This window comes from Lampetra planeri, chromosome 23 (genome assembly GCF_965212315.1).
Source record: "Lampetra planeri chromosome 23, kcLamPlan1.2.h2, whole genome shotgun sequence".
Classification (NCBI taxonomy): domain Eukaryota; kingdom Metazoa; phylum Chordata; class Hyperoartia; order Petromyzontiformes; family Petromyzontidae; genus Lampetra; species Lampetra planeri.
In genome coordinates this window covers 7,518,059-7,542,357 of record NC_136129.1, presented here as the reverse complement: position 1 = coordinate 7,542,357, position 24,299 = coordinate 7,518,059, and the positions used below count along the sequence as shown (strand labels likewise).

Below are 24,299 nucleotides of genomic sequence, written 5' to 3'. Positions count from 1 at the left end.
TAAAGCTCCCCCGTATAACCTTCAACAGATTGTTGGGGCAAGTGCTGTTAGCGAGCACCTATGAAGGACGGCACAGCACACGAGGAGGTGGGTGGCCAACACCACGCCCGGCCGCCTTTGTCTCCCTAATGGCGATGTTTACACACTGCACCAGTTACTCATTTGAGGCTTTAGTCGACCTAGGGGAGGCCCAGGACCGGTTCAAAAAATCGCCACCGGTGTTGGCCGTGAGCGGGAATCGAACTCGGGTAGCCGGGTTCAGTAGCGCAGCGCGCTAACCGCTACACCACCACTCCCCACCGCATCGCAACTGATTGCACGTGCACACAAAACCCGCCTATCACATTAAGTCTGGGTAATTTTTTTTTCCCACTTGAGATCGATCATCTCAGCCCCGAGAAATCATTTTTGTTTGCCACGGCATGACGAGATGTGACCCGAGCGTTAGATAAAGAGGGTCTATTGAATAGTTCCGTGACGTCATCTTCTTGAACAGCAATGTGTACCAGTTTAAAAGGGTAAAAACCTACTACTATATTTTGCCACTGGTAAAAGAGATCTCATAGTGTAAATGCTTACCCCGAGCTCTCAATACTCTGATATTGCACTGTGTTTGAGTTGTACGCCTTCTGGTGTCATCTGGTCCAACACCAATGGGGACTAGGCTCTAAAGAAAGCCGTCTCGGGTGTGGACCAATCAACTTCAAAGACAGTGCATATTATTATCATTATCAGAGTTGCTTCTTTTTGTTTGCTTTTTTGACTACTTGTGTTGTGGTTATTGCAAACATGATGCCTTGAATAAAGGTGTCAGTTTTGTACCAGTTTAAAAGGGTAAAAACCTACTACTATATTTTGCCACTGGTAAAAGAGATCTCAGTGTAAATTCTTACCCCGAGCTCTCAATACTCTGATATTGCACTGTGTTTGAGTTGTACGCCTTCTGGTGTCATCTGGTCCAACACCAATGGGGACTAGGCTCTAAAGAAAGCCGTCTCGGGTGTGGGCCAATCAACTTCAAGGACAGTGCATATTATCATTATCAGAGTTGCTTCTTTTTGTTTGCTTTTTTGACTACTTGTGTTGTGGTTATTGCAAACATGATGCCTTGAATAAAGGTGTCAGTTTTGTACCAGTTTAAAAGGGTAAAAACCTACTACAATGTGTAACACTGTTTAGAACTGCGTATGTCGGTGGTGATTAACTTGCGAGCAGACTAGAACAGGTATTGCGATTTAGTGCACAAAAAACACAACGGAAGGATGTACGTGCATGCTGCACATGCATCATGCGCGTGCATAATGTGTGTTGATTACCCTATAAATAGCCGAGCCTGTAATCAGTGCCGGCTTAAGCTAGTGCGGGGCCTGTGGCATATGTTATGGTCCTAAAAAGAACACGTAAATATATTGCATAGCGAAGTAATGTTGTGGCTTCGCTCTCCAACACACAACCGGTTAGTGCTGTACTAGTGACGAATTGGCACGTTCTGTTTACGTGACAACCCTCACTAGTTGGTTGGTGGTGGCGGGTTTAACGACGCATATTTTTACGCGATCTCACCCCAAAAAAATACCCCTGAATTCCGTGTTAGACCGCTTGAGCTGCTCTCCAAGATAGTGCGACACACCGACAGTGGCCGTCGTTCTGGATGCAAATGCCTTCACCTCGTGACTTGATGCCAACACGATTGGATTATATTTGGACAAAATAATATTACAAAATTGAACAACTACTATTAAGCCCTGCGCAAAAGTCATCTATATTAAACGCCAATATAAGCATACATGTTACACAATATAAATGGAAATATATTTGAATCCATCAGCCTCTTGGCTTTCCACACCAATATTATGAAAAGAACATTTAAGCGAACGAACTCTTCACCGGTTTTGACCGTGCCGCTGTCACGAAGCGGAAAGTGGTGGCTATGCGCGTGGCCCGTAATCCAGCACTGTGGAGGCAGCGAGGGTTGGCGGATCCCACGCAGATGTCGTGAAACTGCCTTCCGATGGGTTTCGAGGAGGAGCCACCACGAGCAGCTGATATGATATGGCACACGTGGTCTCCCGTCTGTGTGAGATAGAGAGTTGTCCCTTCGCAATGCGTGGGTTTTCTCCGGCTGCTCCGCTGTTCTCCCACATGCTCAATCCATCATCGGAATGGGTTAACCCTTTCCCATGCCAATGACGTACTGTACCGATGACGTACGTGGACGCACGTGTACGTCATCGGTACGTCTTCAGGTCGGAACACTTACCGAGGCTCCCACAAGGCCATGCGGGAGGGCGTGTGGCACAGTCTGGCGCCAGCTATCGTAGAGCGCGGTCATGTCGATACAGTTCTCTGCAAGGAGTAAATGTCTTTTAAAAACAACGGCGCTACGCCTCTCTAAACAGAGTTAGCGCTGAACCGCTTGTGCGTTCCGAAAACCTACCCTGCAACTTGCAGTCGTCTCGGAACGGGAAAGGGTTAATCGGCCGATAACACCTTGACATATAGAGGACCACAGAGCTTGGTGGGGGATTTGGCGGCAGCTCACCGCCGAAGGATAACCGCCTTCGCGCTTATCCGCGGTTCCTCCTCGTGCCTCTTCTGAATAATTGTCTCCCCCTCTCTCTCTCTCGCTCCCTCCACGAGAGTGAAATAATCGTCTGCTGTGGATGCGACGGCGCGTTGCAAGGTGAAATTATTTTTGTCACTCTCGCAGAGGACCCCGTTGCTCTGCAACGGAAAACAGGCCACAGCAGTCACATTCCATACTCTTCTCACACTTCTGTACTCGAAGCAGTAAAAAAAATGTAAATCATCTTTTTGTACGAAATGAAATGCCAAGATCAATATTTATTGTGAGGTTTTTACAAATATTGCTGTTATGTATCCTCTCGTATTTAATGAATATTCTCGTGACAGAATGACGTTAATCGGAGCGCGAATTGAAACGTTCGAGACATTTTAAATGAACCGTGTAAGTGTTCTGTAACCGTTACTACATCTTCGATGTTGCTGTCTGTTATTCCACCAAGGCCGTAGCCATGGAGTCAACATTGGGGGGGGGGGCGGCCCCCCCCCAGAAAAAAATCTAAATTTGAAAACTAATTTCCTGCCTAAAATATTACAAAAAATCACTAACACATGCGATAGATGTTTTACTTTATTTTTTACAATAATGTCTAGTAGTGTGTTGTTTTACATTGCTCTGTTTTTTTCTTCTTTACCTTTTCTTGTTTCATTCTATGTAATGGCAGAGCTTAGGGATTAATAAAGTACAACCATAACCACAATCATATAAACAGAAATCTATGCATTGTTCTTCTTGGTTCTTTCGGTAAAGTCACGTAGAAGGGAAGTAATAAAATAATAAAAAATAAAACATAATAAAATATGTTTTATTATGTTTTTATTTATTTAAAAAATAAAACATAATAAAATATGTTTTATTATGTTTTATTGTTATTATTTTATTACTTCCCTTCTACGTGACTTTACCGAAAGAACCAAGAAGATGAATCCCTGCAGTCACGAAAGCTTTAAACAGAAATCTATGCATTGTTATATGAAGACAAGTCCAGATATTGTGGCCAAGGTTTAGCAAATTGTTGTTTTTATTTACATAGCAGAGCAATTATTATTTTTCAATATTTTGATAGCAATATATTGGAGGGGGGGGGGGGACATTTTGAGCATATTTTAATATATTATAGTTTCGGCCTTGCATTCCACACGTGTCTTCCGAACCTCTTTCTTTCTCCATTTCAACTCAATTTTTGTTTGTTGCACAGAAAAATCCCGTGTAGCCAGTCACCCAGCTTAGTTACACGCAAACCGCAATAATTATCAACCACACACGCACACGGGATATATGTTTGCAATAACTTAACGAGATTTATTTTCAAGAAAGCACAGTACTGTACATACGGCACAACAGCTTCCACGTGAGTTCTCAACAGATAATGGCACTTGCAATTCACAAACAACAACAACAAACAATTCAATATTTTACTCAACACGGCGCAACTCAATATATATAAACGTTTCAACGAAATGTATACAAAAGCATCGTGCTAAAAAAATGATAACCAATACTCTGCGAGATTGTTTGCACGACTAAAGTATTGTTACTGTAACCTTACGAGATTGCAAAAAAATACGAGGCAATACCATCCGCCAATGCTTCGGCTCTGCCCTATGCCTGCCTGCATGGGTTATTAAGGCCCATGTCAATGTACTGAGCCGGCAAGTGTGAGGTGATGGGTTCAAGCCCTGGGTTGTCTGTCACTCGGGATGAAAATAGCACCCCCCCCCCACCCCCCATGTCAATTGTACTGAACTTAGTTCAGGCATTCCCATTACTACCTGCCAACGGAGGGAATGTAGAATATACACCCTGTTACCTGCCACGTACAATTCTGTTACATGTCCACAATCTGTCATTCCACAGATGAAATGTGTCTCGCGGTGAAAAATAATAATAGTATATTATTATAATAATAGTATATTATTATTATTAAAAATGATGATTGCGGTACAGCGCTCTTCGGCAAGCCGTGCGCGGTGGAGCAACGTGTGAGCAACTGCCGCATCTCTCGAAAGATGTCGAGCCGTGGTGGAAGAGTAGGCCAAAAGAGTGGAGGCCCTTCCATCAGCAGTGGCGTGAGGAAGCAGTTTCAGGGCTGCGCCCTTAACTGAGCCTCGTCCCACTCTCCACACCTCCGCTTTGGTTGAGGCGGTTAGTTAAACTCCGCTCAAGTGTTTCCGATACCCAATTCCAAACACATTTCTCTTTCGTATTCCCTCCATTAATGTACGTGTACATATATATAAGATGTTTTTTTATTCACGTCTTTCGTTCTGTTCATTTTTAATTTCCCCTCTGTTGCTGGCCTTGATCCCAGCGTTGCCTTTGAGGCCCCTTGCCTGACCTCCTGGGCGCAGTCACTGACTGCTTCGATATTTTAAGAGCGTGGTGGGTGCTGGTGGTGGGTGAATTATTCTGAATTATATTTTTCTTTGTTGTGTTTGTTCCCACAGCGGCAAAATGTGTGTGCGTTTGCGTTGCCGTTTCTCTACGAGTGTCTTGGAGATGCGGTCACATTTAGACGTCGCACAAATCCACGGTGTTTTTCAGTTTAACACGGAGGAGGCTTTCGCGACCAAAATCATCCATATTAGAGGGTTTTTTTGGGAGGGTCAGATCGTGTAAATATATAAATGTGTCGTTAAAACCCGCCACATTTATATATTTACGCGATCTAACCGAAAAAAAAACCTCGATTATCCATCCTCTTGTACTGTTTGTTGTTGTAACCTTCTTACACGTCCCGACTGGACATTTGTGAAAATAACTTTATAGCTCGTCGGATTCCTCCAGTATAAATACTGATTCTGATCCACGTTATCGTTATGAATCACTGTGGACGTTAAAGATCCCCAACACGTTCTTAAAAATATGGGCCCGAGTGTAACGGGACTGTCCACGGTGGAAATTTTACAGATTTGGAAAAATAATTGTCGCAAAAATTCTCTACATCAAATGAAAAAATTAAAAATTTGCAACATCATCCCTCTACTGGTCAGACTCAATGTCCAATTTGCAGTTAGGTTGACCGTACGCATCTTGTACCACCACGGGGACACCTGCCATCAGAGGGTCCCTCCATCCGAGGTCAAACAGCGCATTTAGAAACGGTTGTTAAGCGTGCAAGCAGATCCGTTCCATGCCGATCTGGGCTCGCAATGAGTTCATGACAATATCAAACGTGGCACCAGGCGAATAGAAATATTGCATATATACATTTGGGTGTAGCGAGGCACACGCCTGTATTATTGTGCATCGCAGCTGAGCTTGCATGGATTTGTGCATGCGGTGTATGTGAACATCCCAAACCTGCTGGGTCGGTGGCAGTCCAGGAGTCAACGGGGTTGCGAATCAACTTGTGCTAACCCAGGGGATCGACACCCAATAAGTAACAAGAAGAACCATTTTTTTTCTCTTCCAAATTCGGTACAAAACTCAATATTTCGAGAGCCGCGATGCATGTACGTAGGCTTTTGGGACCAATATTATCCATAATGGAGGTTTTTTTTTGGGTTAGATCACGTAAATATAAATGTGTCGTTAAACCCGCCACCACCCGACACAGCCAACTAGTAAGGTTTGTCAAGTAAACAAAACCACGCCAATTCTTTACTTAGTACAGCACTAACCGGTGTGTTGGAGAGTAAAACCCACGACACCCACTTACCAACACACCGGTGTGTTGAACTAGTAACGAATTGCCACATTCTGTCTGTACGTGACAAACCTTACTAATTGGCTGTCGGGTGTTGGAGGGTTTAACGACACATTTATATTATCGCGATCTAACCCCCAAAATAGCCCCCCCCCCTGTCTTATGAACACGCATGCATACGTTACGTCACGTAGCAGTCCGGAAGGTCGCTGACCCCTGTGCTAACCTGTGCGTGTGTGTTATCCCAGCTGCCATTAGGTTTGACACGTTTTGCTGCGAGCGTTATTAGTAAATTGAAACATTTTTTTTTACAAGGTAAGGCCCACTGAGCTACGTGGCTCTCTTTCAGGAGCAACGTGCCCACAAATTACAGCTCAACGAAGTGGCTCATCATCACGTGGACATCTATAGCAGGAGCCAAATACTCTGAACGCCTTTTCGATTCTTAACGTGGACGGAAAAAAAACCGGAGGACCCGGAGAAAAATCCACGCGAACACGCAAACTCCAAAAAGACAGGCGGCAGGGTCGGAATCGAACCAACGACCATCCTCTATACCAGGCGAGGTAGTCAACATCGCGTCACCGTGGCGATCCTCTAAATCAGGGGTGGGGAACCTTTTTTTCTGCCAAGGGCCATTTGTTATATTTATAACATCATTCACGGGTCATACACAATTATCAACTTAAAAATTAGCCTGTTATATTTGGTCAAACGTTTAATTAACTCACCCCTAATGCGATGGCTGGAACTGCTTCTCTTTGGCGAGGCGTGTGGTGTTAGCTGGTATTGATGATGTTGCTGCTAATCGCAACTGCTTTTCCAGGTTTGCTCCTAGATTTATTGAATTTCGAGTCCCGCCTGCGGTTGCCTTGGCAGGGTCACACCAAATTATTTCGCGGGCCTCATACGGCCCGCGGGCCGGACGTTCCCCACCTCTGCTCTAAGCTCAAGCAGTGTCCCCTCGCTATGCTTGGGTTTTCTCCGGGAGGATTTCCTCCGGAGGTTTTCCCCCGCGCCTCCGATTAGCACGGGCTGGCTACGCACGGTGCGAAAGAAGTTCGACGTACATATCCGTACAAAAGATATACTGTACATGCATGCTAAAAAAACACTCCGTCAAAACAAGGAACTGGCCAAACAATCGAACGCAAGACCCCTCCTCCTCCACGCAAAAAAGAAAAGAGAGAGTCTTTGTGAATCGTTGAAAGGCGTCCCCCAGCTCGAAATAAATGAGGTTGACCTCGCCGTAAACTTCGGCTGCTTAGGAGCTGGAGACGTCGATTTTGACTGCCGTCTCCCTGCTCCCTGCCACGGCCCCGCGGCTGCGTGGAGTTCATCCGGGACGGATCGATAACGCCAATGACGAATCACAAAACGATACAAAGAACCACGGCCATCGATCGTCTCGTCCGTTTTGCACGACATCGTTACGTCGCTACTCTTTGGTTCTTTCGGTAAAGTCACGTGGCTCCTCCCCCCTGCCCTCTGTCCCTACCTCTCGCTGCCACCCAGGTGTATAATCCCTCGTCACAGCCATCCCTTCGCCATACTACAGCGATTGTTTATTCGCTGTGGTTGTCCCCACGTGATGGCGGACGCTTGTGTTACGCCCGAAACGTCGTGATTTAATTTAGTTGTTTTCATTTTTATTCAAAAAATTTATTATTTTTATTATATGTTTTATTATATTTTTTTTATTTTCACCCACGTGACTTTACCGAGAGAACCAAAGAGTATGGATCCTTGCAGTCACGAAAACTTCAAATCGTTACATCGTTATTACCGTTGAGCATCTCTATTTAAGAATCGTGTCTTATTTGAAGATGGAATAACAATAATTAACATTTACGATAGTAATAGTTATTAAAAATAGAAATTGGTGTAAGCCATTAAATGAACGGCGCTTAAATAACATCGTTGTTCCGACCTCACGTGCGTTACATGCGTTACAAATTGTAAAAGTTTCAATCATTTAAAGGCTTATATCAGGCTTATGTTGGGTGAAACGCAGTTGAATTACTTTTTAATAACGCTAAAGTCGCCCTTAGGGAAACATTAAACCACTTAATTATGATGTAAATAACGTGATATAAAAACGTCACAGCAAACTGACATCGTGATGAACGTCAAATTTAATATCTCACCGTGGAGATGCTGTCGCGGCAACCCGAGTGAGTAAGTGGATACAAAATATGGATCGGAGAGTGTGCCACGGCATCTCACGGTGGCATGCCAAAGCCTCGCGTAACACCGGTGTACGGACCTCCACATTGATATAAAACACAACAACAGTTCACTGCTAAACCGGCAATACACCCAGTGCAGGCCTGGTCTTGTGTTTAAATCCGGATGTCATGAATGCCTTCCAATATTATAATTACCAAACTCACACGGCACATTACACGAATACACTTAGAAAAAATAAATAATATGCACCAGCAACACAACAACATGCACCAGCAACACAACAACGCGCACCGGCAAGGCAACAACGCAGGAGGTGCTGCTCACTGAAGCAAGCTGTGTCGGTCACAATCACAAACCTATTCACTCCGTCCTCTAGCAGCTAAACGCAAAAACAATTACACCGTCTTATAAGATGCACTTATTCCAGCCTCCCCCTCCCCTCCCACGTATTTTAAAGCAAAAGTTGGTTGTGCATCTGATAATAAATCCGGTAGGAATCTATGTGTGGGTGTGTGACACCCGATTTGTGTGGAACTATTGACATCGCGCACACGTTTAGGGTGTGCGTCTAACTTTGCAGGTCGTCTTGTGATCTGGAGGATACGGTAAAAGCTATTTACAGGGACTCCTCCACTTACGTACGAATTAGGTTCCAGAGGTCTGTTCGTAAGTCGATTTGTTCATAAGTCCAACTTTACTCCTGTCGATTTACAAACATGTTGTACGGCATGTACACTAAACATGGGGAATGGCTTTAAAAGTTGTATAATCTCCTGTCGATGTAGATGCCTCTGGTTCTTCACGTTCTACAGATGTAGATGCCACTGGTTCTTCACGATCTGCAGATGCAGATGCCACTGGTTCTTCGCGTTCTGCAGATGTAGATGCCACTGGTTCTTCAGTTCTGCAGATGTAGATGCCACTGGTTCTTCACGTTCTACAGATGCAGATGCCACTGGTTATTCGCGTTCTGCAGATGTAGATGCCACTGGTTCTTCAGTTCTGCATATGTAGATGCCACTGGTTCTTCACGTTCTACAGATGCAGATGCCACTGGTTCTTCACGTTCTACAGATGCAGATGCCACTGGTTCTTCAGTTCTGCAGATGTAGATGCCACTGGTACTTCACGTTCTACAGATGCAGATGCCACTGGTTCTTCACGTTCTACAGATGCAGATGCCACTGGTTCTTCGCTTTCTGCAGATGTAGATGCCAATTCCCTTTGGTGCTCGTGTTTCCTCTTTACTCTCTTGAAAAACTGACCAAGAGATGTCTGCACAGTTGCTCTCTTCTTCTCTTCATAAATCAACTTGTAACAGGCGAGAGCATCGTGTTCGTGAAAAGCACAGAGAACGTCATAGTGAACCGCACAGTGACAACACGACAACAGACACTGGCTGCGGTCCAGGTAGAATATGCTGGGAATGCTGGGTAATGACAGCAAACAACCACCGCCATTTATTGCTCCGCGGTTGAACTTACGACTCTCGGTCCGTACAGTCAACTGGACATCAGGGCTGAACGATTTGGGGAAAATATGTAATTGAGATTTTTCTGACAGATATTGCGATTTGATTTGCGATAACATTTCTTGAAGTCAAGCTTCAGTTCAATATTCACTGTGTAATAGATTTAAAACATGTGATGGAGCATTATCACATGATACCATCAAAATATGAACTGCTCTATATATTCTAATGCAAGGATGAGAACTTAAAACATATTAATTGCTTCAAACATGTTGTCATTACAATGTTTTAATTGAAATAGAACAATCAAACATAGAACGATTGTTAAGTTAAATAAATAAAGTTATAATACAAAATAAAAACAATTCCAATAAGAACGTACAAGGACTTTTCAAATCGCAAAAAAAATCGCAGCCTTTGCAATTTGCTAATCGCATTGTTTCAAATTGCCATTTCGATTTGAAATCAATTAATCGTTCAGCCCTACTGGACATACGGACAAGTTTTTTCGGTATCTCTGAAAGTTCGTAAGTCGAATGTTCATAAGTAAAGGAGTATCTGTACATTGTTCTGTTAAGATCAGTTTCCACTGGTTGCTGTTGTTTCGGAGCTCGTATTCTCTGGAGTGCTCTCTCTCTCTCGCTCAGTATATCAACCCGACCTGTTCTAAGAGCGTCCGTATCGCGGGAGGTTTCGCAATAAATGTTCATAACTCTTGTTCGGGTGACCGGAGACCACTTTGATGTAGCGGCAGAAGTTGAGGTTTTTTTCTCATTTCATCGTCTTCGTTTGCCTTATAAAAAAACTGGTGACCGTCACCTCTTGCGAATCTCGTCGCTTAAAATCTTGAGTACCCTTTGAAATCAACGTTTTTAAGGATACCCCCTTTATAACTTAATAATCACGGACGAAAAAAATATCTTTGTTTTAAATCACCGCTGCTGAGCACAGGGCCCAGAGGACCTAGAACGCCAAAGGGTCCAGCATCCAAACGGTCCTCTTGAAGTGAAGTAATCGAATGAGTGCGCGTGAATACGTTTCTTGAATCGATCGGTCAACGTGAACCTCGACACAAAGGGGGTCACTACGGCCGCGTTTCCGTCACCAGCGCCGGCGCGAGGTCGCCGTCAGTGAGAGTCCCCCCGGAATCGCTCTCCGTCTTCCGCTCGTCGAGGAAAGCGCGCCCGCAGACCGCCTGCCTCAGAGGCAAAAATCCACCTCCAGCCGCTGCTTCCCCCGACGTCTCCGCCGTCCCACTCCCCAACTCATCCCTGCTCAGATATCCGCCGAGTCGTCCCCGTGGCGCCCGGTCGCTTCTGGAGAAGGGGGCGTCGCGTGGCCTCGCGGACTCCTCGCGGTCCATGCGGAACGCCGCCGCCGCCGCCTCCGGCCCCGCACCGAAGGGTGCCGAGCCGTCGTCCCGCTTCTCGCCGGCGTCGCCGTTGCCCGCGCGGCCGATGGAGGGGCGCAGGCGCGTGACACTGATGTACATGTGGCGCCCTTGCAGGTCTTGGCCCAGCCGCCACCGGTGCCAGCGCTTGCGGACTTCGGCCTGAACCTGCGAAGACGCCGCGGTGACGAGATGTTAACCGTCTCGCCTGGTGTACAGGAGGTCGTGGGTTCAATCCCGACCCTGACGCCTGCTGCATATTTGGAGTTTGCGTGTCTCTTTCTCTCTCTCATCATCATCATCACGGTGGCTAGGAGATGTTAACTACCTCGCCTGGTGTACAGGAGGTCGTGGGTTCAATCCCGATCCTGACGCATATTTGGAGTCTGCGTGTCTCTCTCTCTCTCTCATCATCATCATCACGGTGGCTAGGAGATGTTAACTGTCTCACCTGGTATACAGGATGTCGCGTGTTCAATCCCGACACTGACGCCTGCTGCATATTTGGAGTCTGCGTGTCTCTCTATCTCTCATCATCATCATCACGGTGGCTAGGAGATGTTAACTGTCTCACCTGGTATACAGGAGGTCGTGGGTTCAATCCCGACCCTGACGCCTGCTGCATATTTGGAGTCTGCGTATCTCTCTCTCCGTGGTTGTGTGGATTTTTCTCCAGGTCCTCCGGTTTTTCCCTCTATATTTAGAATCAACATGCGTTTATAAAATTTGGTGGCCATACATTTCCACGTGATAAGCTACTTTGTTGAGCTATCATTTGTGGTCAGGTCGCTTCTGACAAAGAGCTATGTAGTTCAGTGGACCATACTACCTGGTTAAATAAAACATAGTTTGGTTTTTAGTTTAAGTTTAGATGCAGACGACTTGAATCGTCCCAAACCTATCTCCGGTGTCCTATAAATCTCCAACCACCGTAAATGCTCTGCCCCCTCTCTCTCTCTCTCTGTGCTCTAAGGCAGAGACATCCAAGTGTCATGGAAGTCAAATTCTCAGGGCATCACTTTTTTTAAATTGCTCCCTTTTCGACGCTTTTTTTCAATTGTTCCCCCAGACAGGCGAATAGAAATTAAAGGTTTTTTTTTAACTCCGCGAAGGTTTGTCACGTCTGCGCTGTCGCAGACCTCCAAGGTGTTTTCGTGTTGTACCGCGTGGCCGTTCGGCACACAGTACAACCAGAAAAAATTAACCCGTAAAACAAAGTTTTTCACTATAAATCCTTTATATGCGTGGCGGCTAGAGTCCTCTCGTCCTCTGGCTTGAGATGGCTGCCACCTATGGGTCAGATGATTGCATTGCACCATTAAGCAATTGGTAATTAAATATAATTTTTTTGTCTTAAAAAGTGTAAAATTTTGGAATTTTTTTTTCACGAACATTCATTGTCACGCACAACGAGTCTGTGTGGAAAATGTCAGCTCGATTGGATCACGGGAAGTGGGTTAAAAAACGACCGAAAGATTTGCACGGTCGTAAGCAAGCAAGCGAACTTAATATAAAGGATTTAAAAAAGAACCACATCGTGGAGGCGTTATTGGTATCCACAGAGGAGGAATGGCAGAGGAAAAGAAAAAAAAATCCGCATCCGCGGATCTACAGCTGGATGAAAGTTTGACCACGTTTGACCCCTCTAAATCAACGTGTGTGTTGACGACAATGACGAGGCAGGGGGGGGGGGTCCCAGGATCGGTCCAGACGCCACTCGCCATCGATGGTTGGCCATGGATGGCAATCCTAACCCAGGTCACCAGGTCCGTAGCGCAGTGCGTGGGCCGCTACACTAATGTTCCAAACAACACTGATCGCATATCTCAGAGCACGCCATTCCTTAGCCTCCCCCGGACCATTTGTGAATTGGCTCATCACTGAGGCCCAAGCTATGGTTGCCACGGTGTCGTATTTCATGATATACAGTACCGGCGTACAAGCACACGATATACACACTTATGATGAGACAGTGAATGTCGGAGCCGGTACGGAGTTTTGCTTGCGTCGATACCAACGCTGCTGAAATGCTGCAGGAGGCTGTGTTGGCCAATAGGATTTGTGAAAGAAAAAAAACACAATTTTTTCGCTTTACGTGAAGGGATGAGGATTTGAATGAAATGCATTGGCTGCCTATTTTATCAATATTCCCCACAACGACGAAGATTATTTTGTACAATGTGCATTCTCTCGGTCACAGCAAGCAAAAATAACGGACGTAATACAGGTGTTTTTTTTTGGGTGAGATCGCGTAAATAAATGAATGTGTCGTTAAACACGCCACCACTCGACACGGCCAATTAGTAAGGTTCGTCAAGTAAACAGAACGTGCCAATTCGTCACGTGATCTAACCCAAAAAAAACGGGATTGTGGATGATATTGGTCGCGAAAGCCTACCCGCGTGTTAAACCAAAAATAACGTAACAATCACACGAATTACAAAAATGACCGATTCGTATAATCACCGCGTTGTCGATTGCTTTGGATAATTATATATCAGGGAATACAATACCGTGGAAAATTTAATGAGCAGCAACAATCACGACGTAACGCTAATTTGCAAAACAGACTTTATCATTATTGTTGATATTATATTACACAATGTATCGTAGAAATCATATCGCAACAACCCTAGCCCCAACACGAGCAGTATAGAGCCCATACATCCATTACTCGTACAAGCTAGTAACAACAATTCTAGATTTGAAGCTTTCGTGACTGCAAAGATTCATACTCTTAGTTTTTTCGGTAAAGTCACGTAGGTAAAAAAATAACATTTAAATTAATAGTAACAACAGTAACAACACGAGACTCCATATTTTGATCACTCTCACCGGTAATTACCAACAATAGACCCCACGCATCTATCGGCCCATTGCCCAGCCAGTGCCAGCGCTTGACCATCGACATGTACCTCTCTTGTGACGAAGCAGTACAGAATGGCCACGAGAAGACCCTGCAGCCCCCGCAAAAACGAAGAACAAAAAAAACATCACGGTGTTATTTAAGTCGCAGAGTCTTTGTTGTATATTATTATTATTATCAACGAGTTTCTTTATTCCATTGGAACCTCATTTGCCAGTACAAAATATGATAATAGTTTTTTTACCCTTCTATCTGGCAACAAAACTGACACCTTTTTACGCATTGTCTTTGAGTTGTGCGCCTTTTGGCGTCATCTGGTCCAACACCATGTGAGACTAGGCTCTAAAGAAAGCTGTCTCGGGTGTGGACCAATCAACTTCAAGGACAGTGCATACAGAGTTATGTTTTTTGTTTGCATTATGACTGCAGGTATTGTGGTCTATGCAAACATGACTCCTTGTAAAAAGGTGTCAGTTTTGTTGCCAGATAGAAGGGTAAAAAAACAATTATCGAGTTTCCTTATTGTTTGTCGGTGAGGACAGAAAAATGGGTGCTTGAATCGGAGTGGCGGTTGACGTCAAGCCGACCCACCGCAGTGCTGAGTGGAATAGCAATCAAATGTTTTCACGGTGCAACAACGCGGGCACAAACACGCGTGCAATTACCAACGTTCCCCTCCTTTTAAAGCTGCTAGTACGCATGCCCTTAGCGATCAACTGTTATGGCCAGGCAATCAGCACCGGCCCTCCCCCCGCTGTTGTCAGTCCAACTGCCAGCGGGTGAACGGAGTATGCGGGCTTCTTTTAAGACCAGCTGGGCTATCACTCGCAAACAGACGCATCACCCCTTGTGCGGGAAGGAGCCGATTGACCGCCGGTAATGCACTCCGGGCTGGGAAATGAACTCGGCTCGTCGAGGTCGCCGTGAGAATTCTCATTCCGGCAAGGAAAAAAAACTCTCCGCCTCTCGAGCCGTCGGCGAATGTTTCACCTCGAAGGGGGCGTAAAATCGAGACCACCGCCGCCTCGGTGGGCAACTCCTGCGGGAAGGTCGCCGGGCGGAGGAAATTGTCTCGCTGTTTTTTTTGTTTGTACCGCGGCGGCGGCCCCAGTGCTGTTGCTCCGGTTAACGAGTTGACCTCTGGCGGCGTGGCTCAGTGGTGCGCGCGATGCGGTCGTGCCCCCCCCCAAACTCCCCCACCCAACCCCCCCCCCCCACCGCGCGAGATTATCGAGGCGCCACGAAACAGACGCCGTCGGTTGTTTCAGAATCAGCGTGGCCGGGTGGCTCTGGTGGACCGTTTGTGGATTTGCCGGTGGGGTGGGGGAGGGGGGAGGAGCGGCACTATGGGGGTTAGTTCAAGTCATTCACCCACAATTTTATATAAAAAACATCACTCCTTTCCCGAGAAGTAATCTCCCAGCGGCTTGCGCGATCGCCCCGTGACATTGCACAAGGCGGAGGCGGTGGGGGGAGGGGGGGGTGTGTGCAAGGATTGCAGCTTGTCCCAGGTGCCAATTTGCCAGTGTTTCCGGCCGCAGCTCCCGTGCGAGTCGGCGTTCACCTGGAAGGAGTTGAGGAAGAGCAGGTAAAAGAGCCGGAGTATCCGCAGAGCTCCCCGGGCCTGCTCGTCGGTGATGAGCGCCACCACCACTTCGTGGATGCCCAGCAGCGGGATGAGGGTGAGCGTCGATTTGGCCAACCTCAACGCAGGGCACGGGCACCAAGGGGCGTGTGAAGACGATGTTACGATGCGTTAGGTTTCATCGATTGTTCGAAGGCAAAAAGCACAGCCTTGCAGTTGCTTGCTCTTGCCACTGCGGGCGGAAGGGATCCACTTCAAGTAAACTTTTAAAAATGTATATTTTACCAGGTAAGGCCCACTGAGCTGTATAGCTCTTTTTGTAGAAGCGAACTGGCCAGAAATAGCTCGACGAAGTGGCTCATTGTGTGGAAATGTACAGCAGCCAAATATTATAAACGCGTGTTGCTGAACGTGGATGGAAAAAAATTACGGAGGACCCAGGGGAAAAAAAAGTTTAACTTCTGTTTCTGTGTGTGTTGCTGGACGGGAGGTCATGGGTGGGGCTTGGTGATGTCATCGCATCACCAGGCACGTCACGCTAGGTGTGCCTTTGTAGGGGCTGCCGCAATAAAACATGGCCCGGAGTAATCGACCTCAGAAAATGTAATCGATTACAACTTCGAATCGATTAATCGATTTTTTTTTGTTTACATTATCGTATAAGTGTTACAGCTGTATTTTGGCTCATGTGACCCCTGCAGTCATCGCGTTAGAAAAATATAAAAAAATAATAATCGACGATTGAGTAAAAGCGCAAAACTGAATCTTTAAATTCATCGAATCGGGATAGAGTGAATCGTTACTGGCACGGTATTCAATTTCTGAACCCGAGCCATATGATCTCCATTTCGTGGGACATTGACAGCAGCAGGACAAAAGTTCACAGCTTCACGTGAAGCGTAATTATATTTCAAAAGACGACGTTAATTTTTTTTCTCAAATTCACATATTTAACGAGCGATTAAAGCGGTGATTTAAATTTTGTATCTAGAACCGAGCGTCATTTATTGAATCTTGAATTTGAGTTGGGTTGGCAAATAATGTACGCAATGCGTATGTGTGTGCGCGCGCAGCATTTAACATTCACACATACCGAAATTTGTAGTCGGTATACCCCATCTGATGCGCTCTCAGCTTGGAGATGAGAATCTTGAGAATTCTTATGAAAATCACAAAGTTTATCTGAAATAACACAACAAAATCTCCTGTTAGAAAACAAGCAAGGGTCAAGGTGCAGCCCTGCAATTGCCTGCTCACGGCCACTGCTGCCGGAAGGAGCCACCACTACAGCGAGCTCTAGAGAGCCCCCCGACTCTTTCGTACTAACCAGACATCCTGGAAGAAGTGCCAGTTACCCACACTCTGCCCTACCACACACGACCTGCCGACTGACACACTGCGGTATGACCATTTGGTACGGCAGGGTGGCCTGCCGGTGAGGTTGATTTAATCATCTTGGCCTTATCTATTTCAACCGTCGCACCGGGAGATGGAATTCAACCGGCGACCTCTGCATTGCTGGTCACGTGGCACTGACCGTCACAGCATGGCAGCACCCACCAGGTACCGAACGAAACATCTACAATGTGCTGTAGATTTGTCAAATGTATACACATCGCGTTGCTTTGCCTTTAGCTGTTCCTGATCACATTTCCTTTAATCCTGCTGATACACAGTGATCTTTATGATGAGGGCAAATTGAATTTTTCATGCGAAATCCCTTCGTAGACACGCGGTGACCCCTCATCTGGTAAAATCAACAAGTGCAGTGGAGAAAAGTTAATCGGGAAAATTAATTCTCGGCACTGGATTTTAAAATATCAGAAATCTCATCTGGTCAGAAACTCATTTATGCCAGGCATACTTCTACGCTCCAGAAAACTTACACACCACGCAAGCGATGGATTGTAGAATTTTAAAGCTACAAAGTTGAGAATCATAGTTTCAAACCAAAGACTAAACATCAGTTTGAAATCGTGAAGTTTAGTGTTCCCTTTATAAATCACTTTAACCATCAGAATTATGTCAAATGCAAATCAGAACAAATTAAAAACATCTGCGACGTTAAAATATATCGAGTTTAGTGGGATTAATTTCGATACGTCTCATCACGGAAATTATTAGTGTTCATAGTATGCAGGGAAGTGTTAACGCGGTGAATCGGATGATGGCATTCTCTTGGGCAGCATTATATTAAGCTCTGAGTTAATTAAAATGTTTTCATAACCTGAACCACTCGTTTTACATGCGTCATTTTCTGATAGAATACCTCAATTAAGTCTACCCTGATGCTTACCACGTTGGCCAAGAGAATGGCGGAACGTATGATCCACCAGTAACTCAAGTTGTTGTTCTGGCTCCAACACCTGCACAGCGCAGGCAATCGACACACAGGCAGCGTTAACCAACCTGATAACACACAGGTGGCAAATGTTGCCGTAGCTCTTCCTTTGTCACTCACTCATTGGGTGACACACACTGCCTCCACTTCCCACTAAAGCCCCAGGTGACTCTTGCACGTGACACGATACTGTTGAGTTCTCATCTGGTTAAACAAAATAAACTTGAAGCTTGGTCAATTTCAGAACTGAATATATAATTTTCTTATAATATATATATAGCAGGGCAGGTGGAAGGTGCTATCCCCATAGGCATGGATAAGAGGTCAAAGCTTTCAGAATGAGTTCTATGATATCTTCTTCCACGGACCATTCCCCAACATAAGGCGATGATGCACTGCTATTAGAGAATCGTGAATATACTGTGCCGTACCACCTGCTGTGACACGCGGATCAGAGACATGGACATTGTGACGAAGAAGGTGGGATCAATCGGCGAAACGTACCGGACACAAATTAGCATCGTGAGCTGTGTGTCGTGAATGACACCGATAGACATAAATAGGCACTCGAGTTGTACAGAGGCATCGTGTCGACTTCCAAGAAAACTAAGTGAGCTTGCGCAGGACTCATGGCAGAAGGATAGGACTGGTGATGGAATGGCAGTGAAAGAATAGAAGCCACGTGAGATGATGATGACTTTGAGAGATTTTATTTCACGAAAAATGTGTCACACTACAAAATGATAGATTTTGCCCTTTTCACAAATGCGCTGAAACAACGCAACGAGTGCACACGGCTCTCTCACACATTTCACAATCTATTGGCATTGACACACCTTGGAAAAATCAACTTGAGTTGCAGCATTATTTATATTTGGTAAAAACAAAAATCCATCATTCTTCGCTGACACAAATTTTTCCATTTTTATATTTAGATATAGATCATCTTTTGCTACGAATGTAATTGTCGTGATTTTATTTGCTGGGACGTATTCGTTGGGCACCGGCACTTAACGATGTCACAATCATGACCATTTAGAGATTTATTTTGTTATCGCCGCTTCACGCAGCGGCGACCCGTCTCGAATTTCACGGCGCTCGTTTGACGCGATGGGACACTTTGTAAGCCCCCAAAAAAAAATGCATCTGGTGAATTGCATCAGCGTATTTGTTCCACAAGATATATACTATACGTGTATTATCGATATAATAAGATACCTTAATCTGTTAGTTTAAACGTCGTACTCAGATTGTAAATGTTGTGGATTTGCTCTCTAACACACCGGTGTGCTGTACTAGTGTAGTGTACTAACTCAGAGACACTTGTAGGAGGCACTCTCTCTCTCTTGTTTATTGCGACCTTCACATCCATCGGGGATCACTACACACCGGGTCAGGACAGCTTCGAAGAGGTCAAGACCATGACGATGGCAGCACGACGAGTTCCACTCCATTCTCGATTTGAAACTTTCGTGACTGCAAGGATTCATACTCTTAGGGTTTTTTTCGGTAAAGTCGCGTGGGTAAAAAAATTATAATAAAATAAAATAATAATAAATCACGACGTTTCGGAGGCAACACAAGTCTCCGTCTTCAGGTGGGACCGTCACAGCTAAATTTACTGTATCAAGTGAAGAGAAATCCAAAAGACAAGATCTTAAATACCGGTTAAGGGGAGGTGGGAGGGGCTTATCTAAATGTGGCAGTCAGGGACTGGGGGGGTGGGGGGGCGGGGCTAGAAGGGAATGTGGGCGTGGCTAGAAGGGGAAGATGGGCGGGGCTAGAAGGGAAGGAACAAATGAGGAACCTCACAGGGGGTACGGCCGATGTTAGCTGCCAAAACCAAAATAGCAGCGCTGTTAAACGCTGGGGATGTCAGCAAATCGGTAAAATAGACCAGTACCTGTCAAATTAGATGGTACAAATATGCGTAGTTAAATCTTTTCTACATGGTTAATAACATCTTTCCAATGATTGCTCAATTTGTACCCATCATCACGGTTGAAGTTATGTCTATGTTTGTATATCTGGAGTTCCACTCCAGATGGAAGCAGCCCTGACTCTGAGTCGGAGCTCGCCTTTTATCCTCCCCAGTGTGGCCAGGCTCTGCCCACGGCCACGCACCCTTCCGGATCCCCCAGAAGGCTCCGGGCCTCGCCCACGTGTCCCACTGGTTAGACCGGGCTGCTCCCCATAACCCCGTTCTACCAATCCCCAGCGCTAGGCGCTTCAGAGACTCATTTGATGCCACTGCACTAGAAACGAATTGGCATGTTCTGTCTACATTACAAACCTCACGAATTGGCTGTGTCGGGTGGTGGCGGGTTTAACGGCGCATTTATATTTACGCGATCTAATTTAAAAAACCTGTATTATGGACCTTAATCTATATGTCTCAAAAACCTCTAGGGTACTTCCCGACAAGGTAGAAAGCTGAATGTTGGTACAAAGGTAGCTTTTAGAACACAAATATCAGGAACAATTCGAAAATCCGAGACTTTTCATTTTAAGGCCTCCAAATCTCGATTTTAAGTGGCCCATTAACATGTGATGACGGAGACTTGTGTTGCCTCCAAACCTCGTGATTTTATTGTTTTATTATATTAATTTTAGTTTCATTTTTTACCTACGTGACTTTACCGAAAGAACTAAGAGTATGAATCCTTGCAGTCACGAAAGCTTCAAATCTAGAATGTTTGTGAGTGTCATTCAGAAACCATTCAAAATGTAACATTGCAGAGGTTTCCTTTGATAGAGCATTACATTGAAATTAAAATTAAAGCGAGAACCATTGTTCATTCTTCTATTGTTTTTAAATATTTCGGATTCAAGCGGGTTTGAACGATGTTCAAATCTGAAAAATTCGATTAAAAAAATGGAATCTTTAAATTGAGCGGTTTTCCGATGGGTACGTCTTCAAATATAAGAAGTTGAATCAAGTCGTCAACAATTTCATTTTTTTGGCGGAAAAATACAAATTTTTGGACGAGTTAGTGTGGGATCGTAGATAAAAATTGTTAAAAAATTAAATCATATCAGATTACTTATTATATCAATTGAAAACTTTTACCCGGCGAAGACAGGCTTCATGAACTTCGTCTATAAAAACATAACCGTTTAAAAAATGTGTCCCGACATCCAACCGGCAAATAAAATGAGCCACGAGAGAATAAACTACGCAATCTTGCACTGCAAAAGTTAACTTGCCTTAAATAGAAAAGGATTTCCATGAACAATAAAATAAAATAATAAGTCAATATAATTTACTGCCGCCTTCGAGATGAACCATTACTCACGCCGCAAGCTCTCTAATATTAAACAGAAGTTACTGCCAATAGATTTTTAGTACTACGGGGGGATTTCTTTTTTTTTTACACGAAGCATTTTATGTCATACTCACTCGCTGTTTTCTCTCAGGAATTTCATGGCGACCCAAGGCGTTACGAAGATCACTGGCGTGCCTGCAGAAAAGAAGAGCCATATTTTTGTTGGCAATGGAGGGAAATTAAACTCAACACACGAACGCACATATGTATTGCCATTGTTTGATGAAGCAAGGTCTCCTTTTCGTTATCCCGATCTCCTAACCAAACACAGAGTTCAGTTGAACTGCTCGTAAAAGCAAGACTCCGCAGGACTGTCCGCCTGCTAGGTCAGTTCGACAGTAAATAAATGAGAGGCAGCTTGCGACTGACGTTATGTACGTACGTACATTTGGGATTCTGCCATAACGTAATGGTTAGCAGACCGAAACAATGGGCCGAGTTTCTTAAATTGGTCCCACCTCTGTCCACCCAGCAGTATAAATGGGAGCGCAACAGTTAAGTCGATCGGCAGGCCATGTTTTTCAGTTTAAGTTTTTCAGTTTCATTTATTAGGTTAAGCCCTGTGAGCCATGCAACCGCAACAAACAGGAAACATCTTAAAGTGACTACACGCAACATAAAAATCCAGTAAAAAAACAGCAAAGTCTTCCAGAAAAAACACACTATTTCAGCGCTGTGTGCAAAAATCCCAGTGGGATGCAAGTCAAACAATAAGACAAATTAGATTAAAGTTACTGGCTAACTCTGTACTACAACAAACAAACAAACACATGGCTAAACCAAAACGTTTTCAAAATCAACAAAATAAAGCTATAAAAACAATGTAACAGTGATCATAGGAACTATGATTCAAATTTAACAATAAACGATATACATAACATTTACGACCAAACTTTGCAGCCATAGCTGGCAGCATGAGTCACTCCATAACAGCAGGAGCATCAGTAGCAGGATCAACATTTTTCAATACACCTTTAAAAATAAGCACACTATAATCAAAACTCAAGATCGTACTTTGCAGCGGTCATCCAAAACGATACATTTGATTTCAGGCCATTCTGAATAGCACTGGCAGCTAGGGGTGTACAACTCCTCTAGAGCAGTTTTGAGTGAAGATCTCACAGGTAGCGATCCAAGTTGCAGTTTATTGACGATAGCATTCCAGACCCTGGGGGCATCAACAGCAAAGGCCCTTCCCTCCAGTATTTGTACGGCAATAAGGAATGTGAAGCTGTTAAATGAGCGAAGACCTTAGGTCACATTTGTTCTTCGAAACAGTGACGAGATCCAGCAGGTAGTCTGCTGATTATTTTGTAAGTACATCGTGTGTGGAGGAGTAGGCCAAAATTACCTTCTATAGATAGCTTGTAGCGGAAGGCCCTTCCCTTGGCAGGAAGCCACTGGAGGCTATGCACTTTTAAATCTATATTGCAAACGAATTTTTTGTAGAACTGCTTTTTGTGTTCAGTTTTTTGTCCTTTCCCCCGCACCTACTATTAACACATTCCTGCGGAGGGAGCTGGTAGGAACGTTGGGTTGCTCGGTCAATGGCCAGGGTCAACGGCGGCGTGGTGTATTCCGCAAATATGGCCGACTGTGAGGGCGGGCACAAGCCGGCGTGAGTAGGTTAAACGTTGAGTTTTATAAGGGCACCACGGGGTGACCAGTATAATGGTTGGCTATGTATGGTGGCGAGATGTTAACTACCTCGCCTGGTTTCCAGGAGGTCGTGGGTTCGATCCCGGAGTTTGCATGTCTCTATCCCCGTGGTCTCGTAGATTTGTCTTCGGATCCTCTAGTTGTTCCCCTCCACATTAAGAATAGAGAATTTGGCTGCTATACGTATCCACCTAATAAACCATTTCGTTGAGCTATCATATGTGGCCAGGTCGTTTCTGAAAAGAAGAGTCATATATTTCGATTTAAAGCTTTCGTGACTGCAGGGATTCATCTTCTTGGTTCTTTCGGTAAAGTCACGTAGAATTGAAATAATAAAATAATAATTAAATTAAAACATAATAAAATCATTCTCACGACGTTTCGGCCACAACGCAAGTAGCCGTCCTCAGGTGGAGAACAGGTCTGTCGAGGAGACAGTCTCTTGCGTTGTGGCCGAAACGTCGTGAGAAATATTGAGAATTATTTTATTATGTTTTATTTTTATTATTTTATTATTTCAATTCTACGTGACTTTACCGAAAGAACCAGAAGAAGAGTCATATAGTTTAGTGTGCCTTACCTGGTAAAATGTGGTGTTTTGTTACGTGAGCAAGCAAGCAATGCAGGGCTGCACCTTTACCTTTTACTCAAGTACACCCTCGACTGGTGAATGAATAGTAAGTGGCCTCGTTTGCCAAGGAACAAGTATATCTTATTATACCACAATGTGCTTCTCTACAACAACTCAGGGTGTACTCACTGAACCCTTCATCCCGATGTCATCGCCTCCCATCTCCCCCCCCCCCCCCCTGTTAGTATCGTAAGTGCAAATCACGCCCATCGCCACCTCTTAGAAACGCGAAGTATAATCTTACACTATATATACAAAGTTGATATGTCAAGATTAGTCAGCTGAGTGCGCCGTGTGTGCAGTAGTCGTGTAATCGTGAGCACAATGCGCTACGAACCCGGTGAACCGCGTTCAATTCCCGCTCACGGCCAACATCGGTGACGACTATCTGAACTGATACTGGGCCTCCCCTAGGTCGACTCAGCCTCAAACGAGTACCTGGTGCGGTGTGTAAACATCGCCACGAGGGATACAAAGGCGGTCGCGCATAGTGCTGGCTGCTCACCATCTCGTGTGCCGTGCCGGCTTTCATAGGCGCTCGCTAACAGCGCTTGCCCCAACAGTCTGTTCAGGCTATAGGGGGATCTTTCTGTTCGTGCACACGCGT

At 44.9% G+C, this 24,299-nt stretch overlaps 1 protein-coding gene across 1 annotated transcript in view; it reads right to left on the bottom strand.

The window, feature by feature from the left end:
- Positions 1-3,861: 3,861 nt before the first annotated feature.
- Positions 3,862-24,299, bottom strand: part of LOC144726384 (glucagon receptor-like) — a 47,306-nt gene continuing 26,868 nt past the window's right edge. Inside the window, exons 9-14 of the mRNA XM_078605050.1 lie at positions 21,477-21,537; positions 18,032-18,101; positions 16,829-16,917; positions 15,715-15,853; positions 14,200-14,241; positions 3,862-11,452 (exon numbers count right to left, since the gene is read on the bottom strand). Coding sequence (XP_078461176.1) covers positions 10,979-11,452; positions 14,200-14,241; positions 15,715-15,853; positions 16,829-16,917; positions 18,032-18,101; positions 21,477-21,537 — 875 coding nt within the window. The 3' untranslated portion in view covers positions 3,862-10,978. The remainder of the gene's footprint in view (positions 11,453-14,199; positions 14,242-15,714; positions 15,854-16,828; positions 16,918-18,031; positions 18,102-21,476; positions 21,538-24,299) is intronic.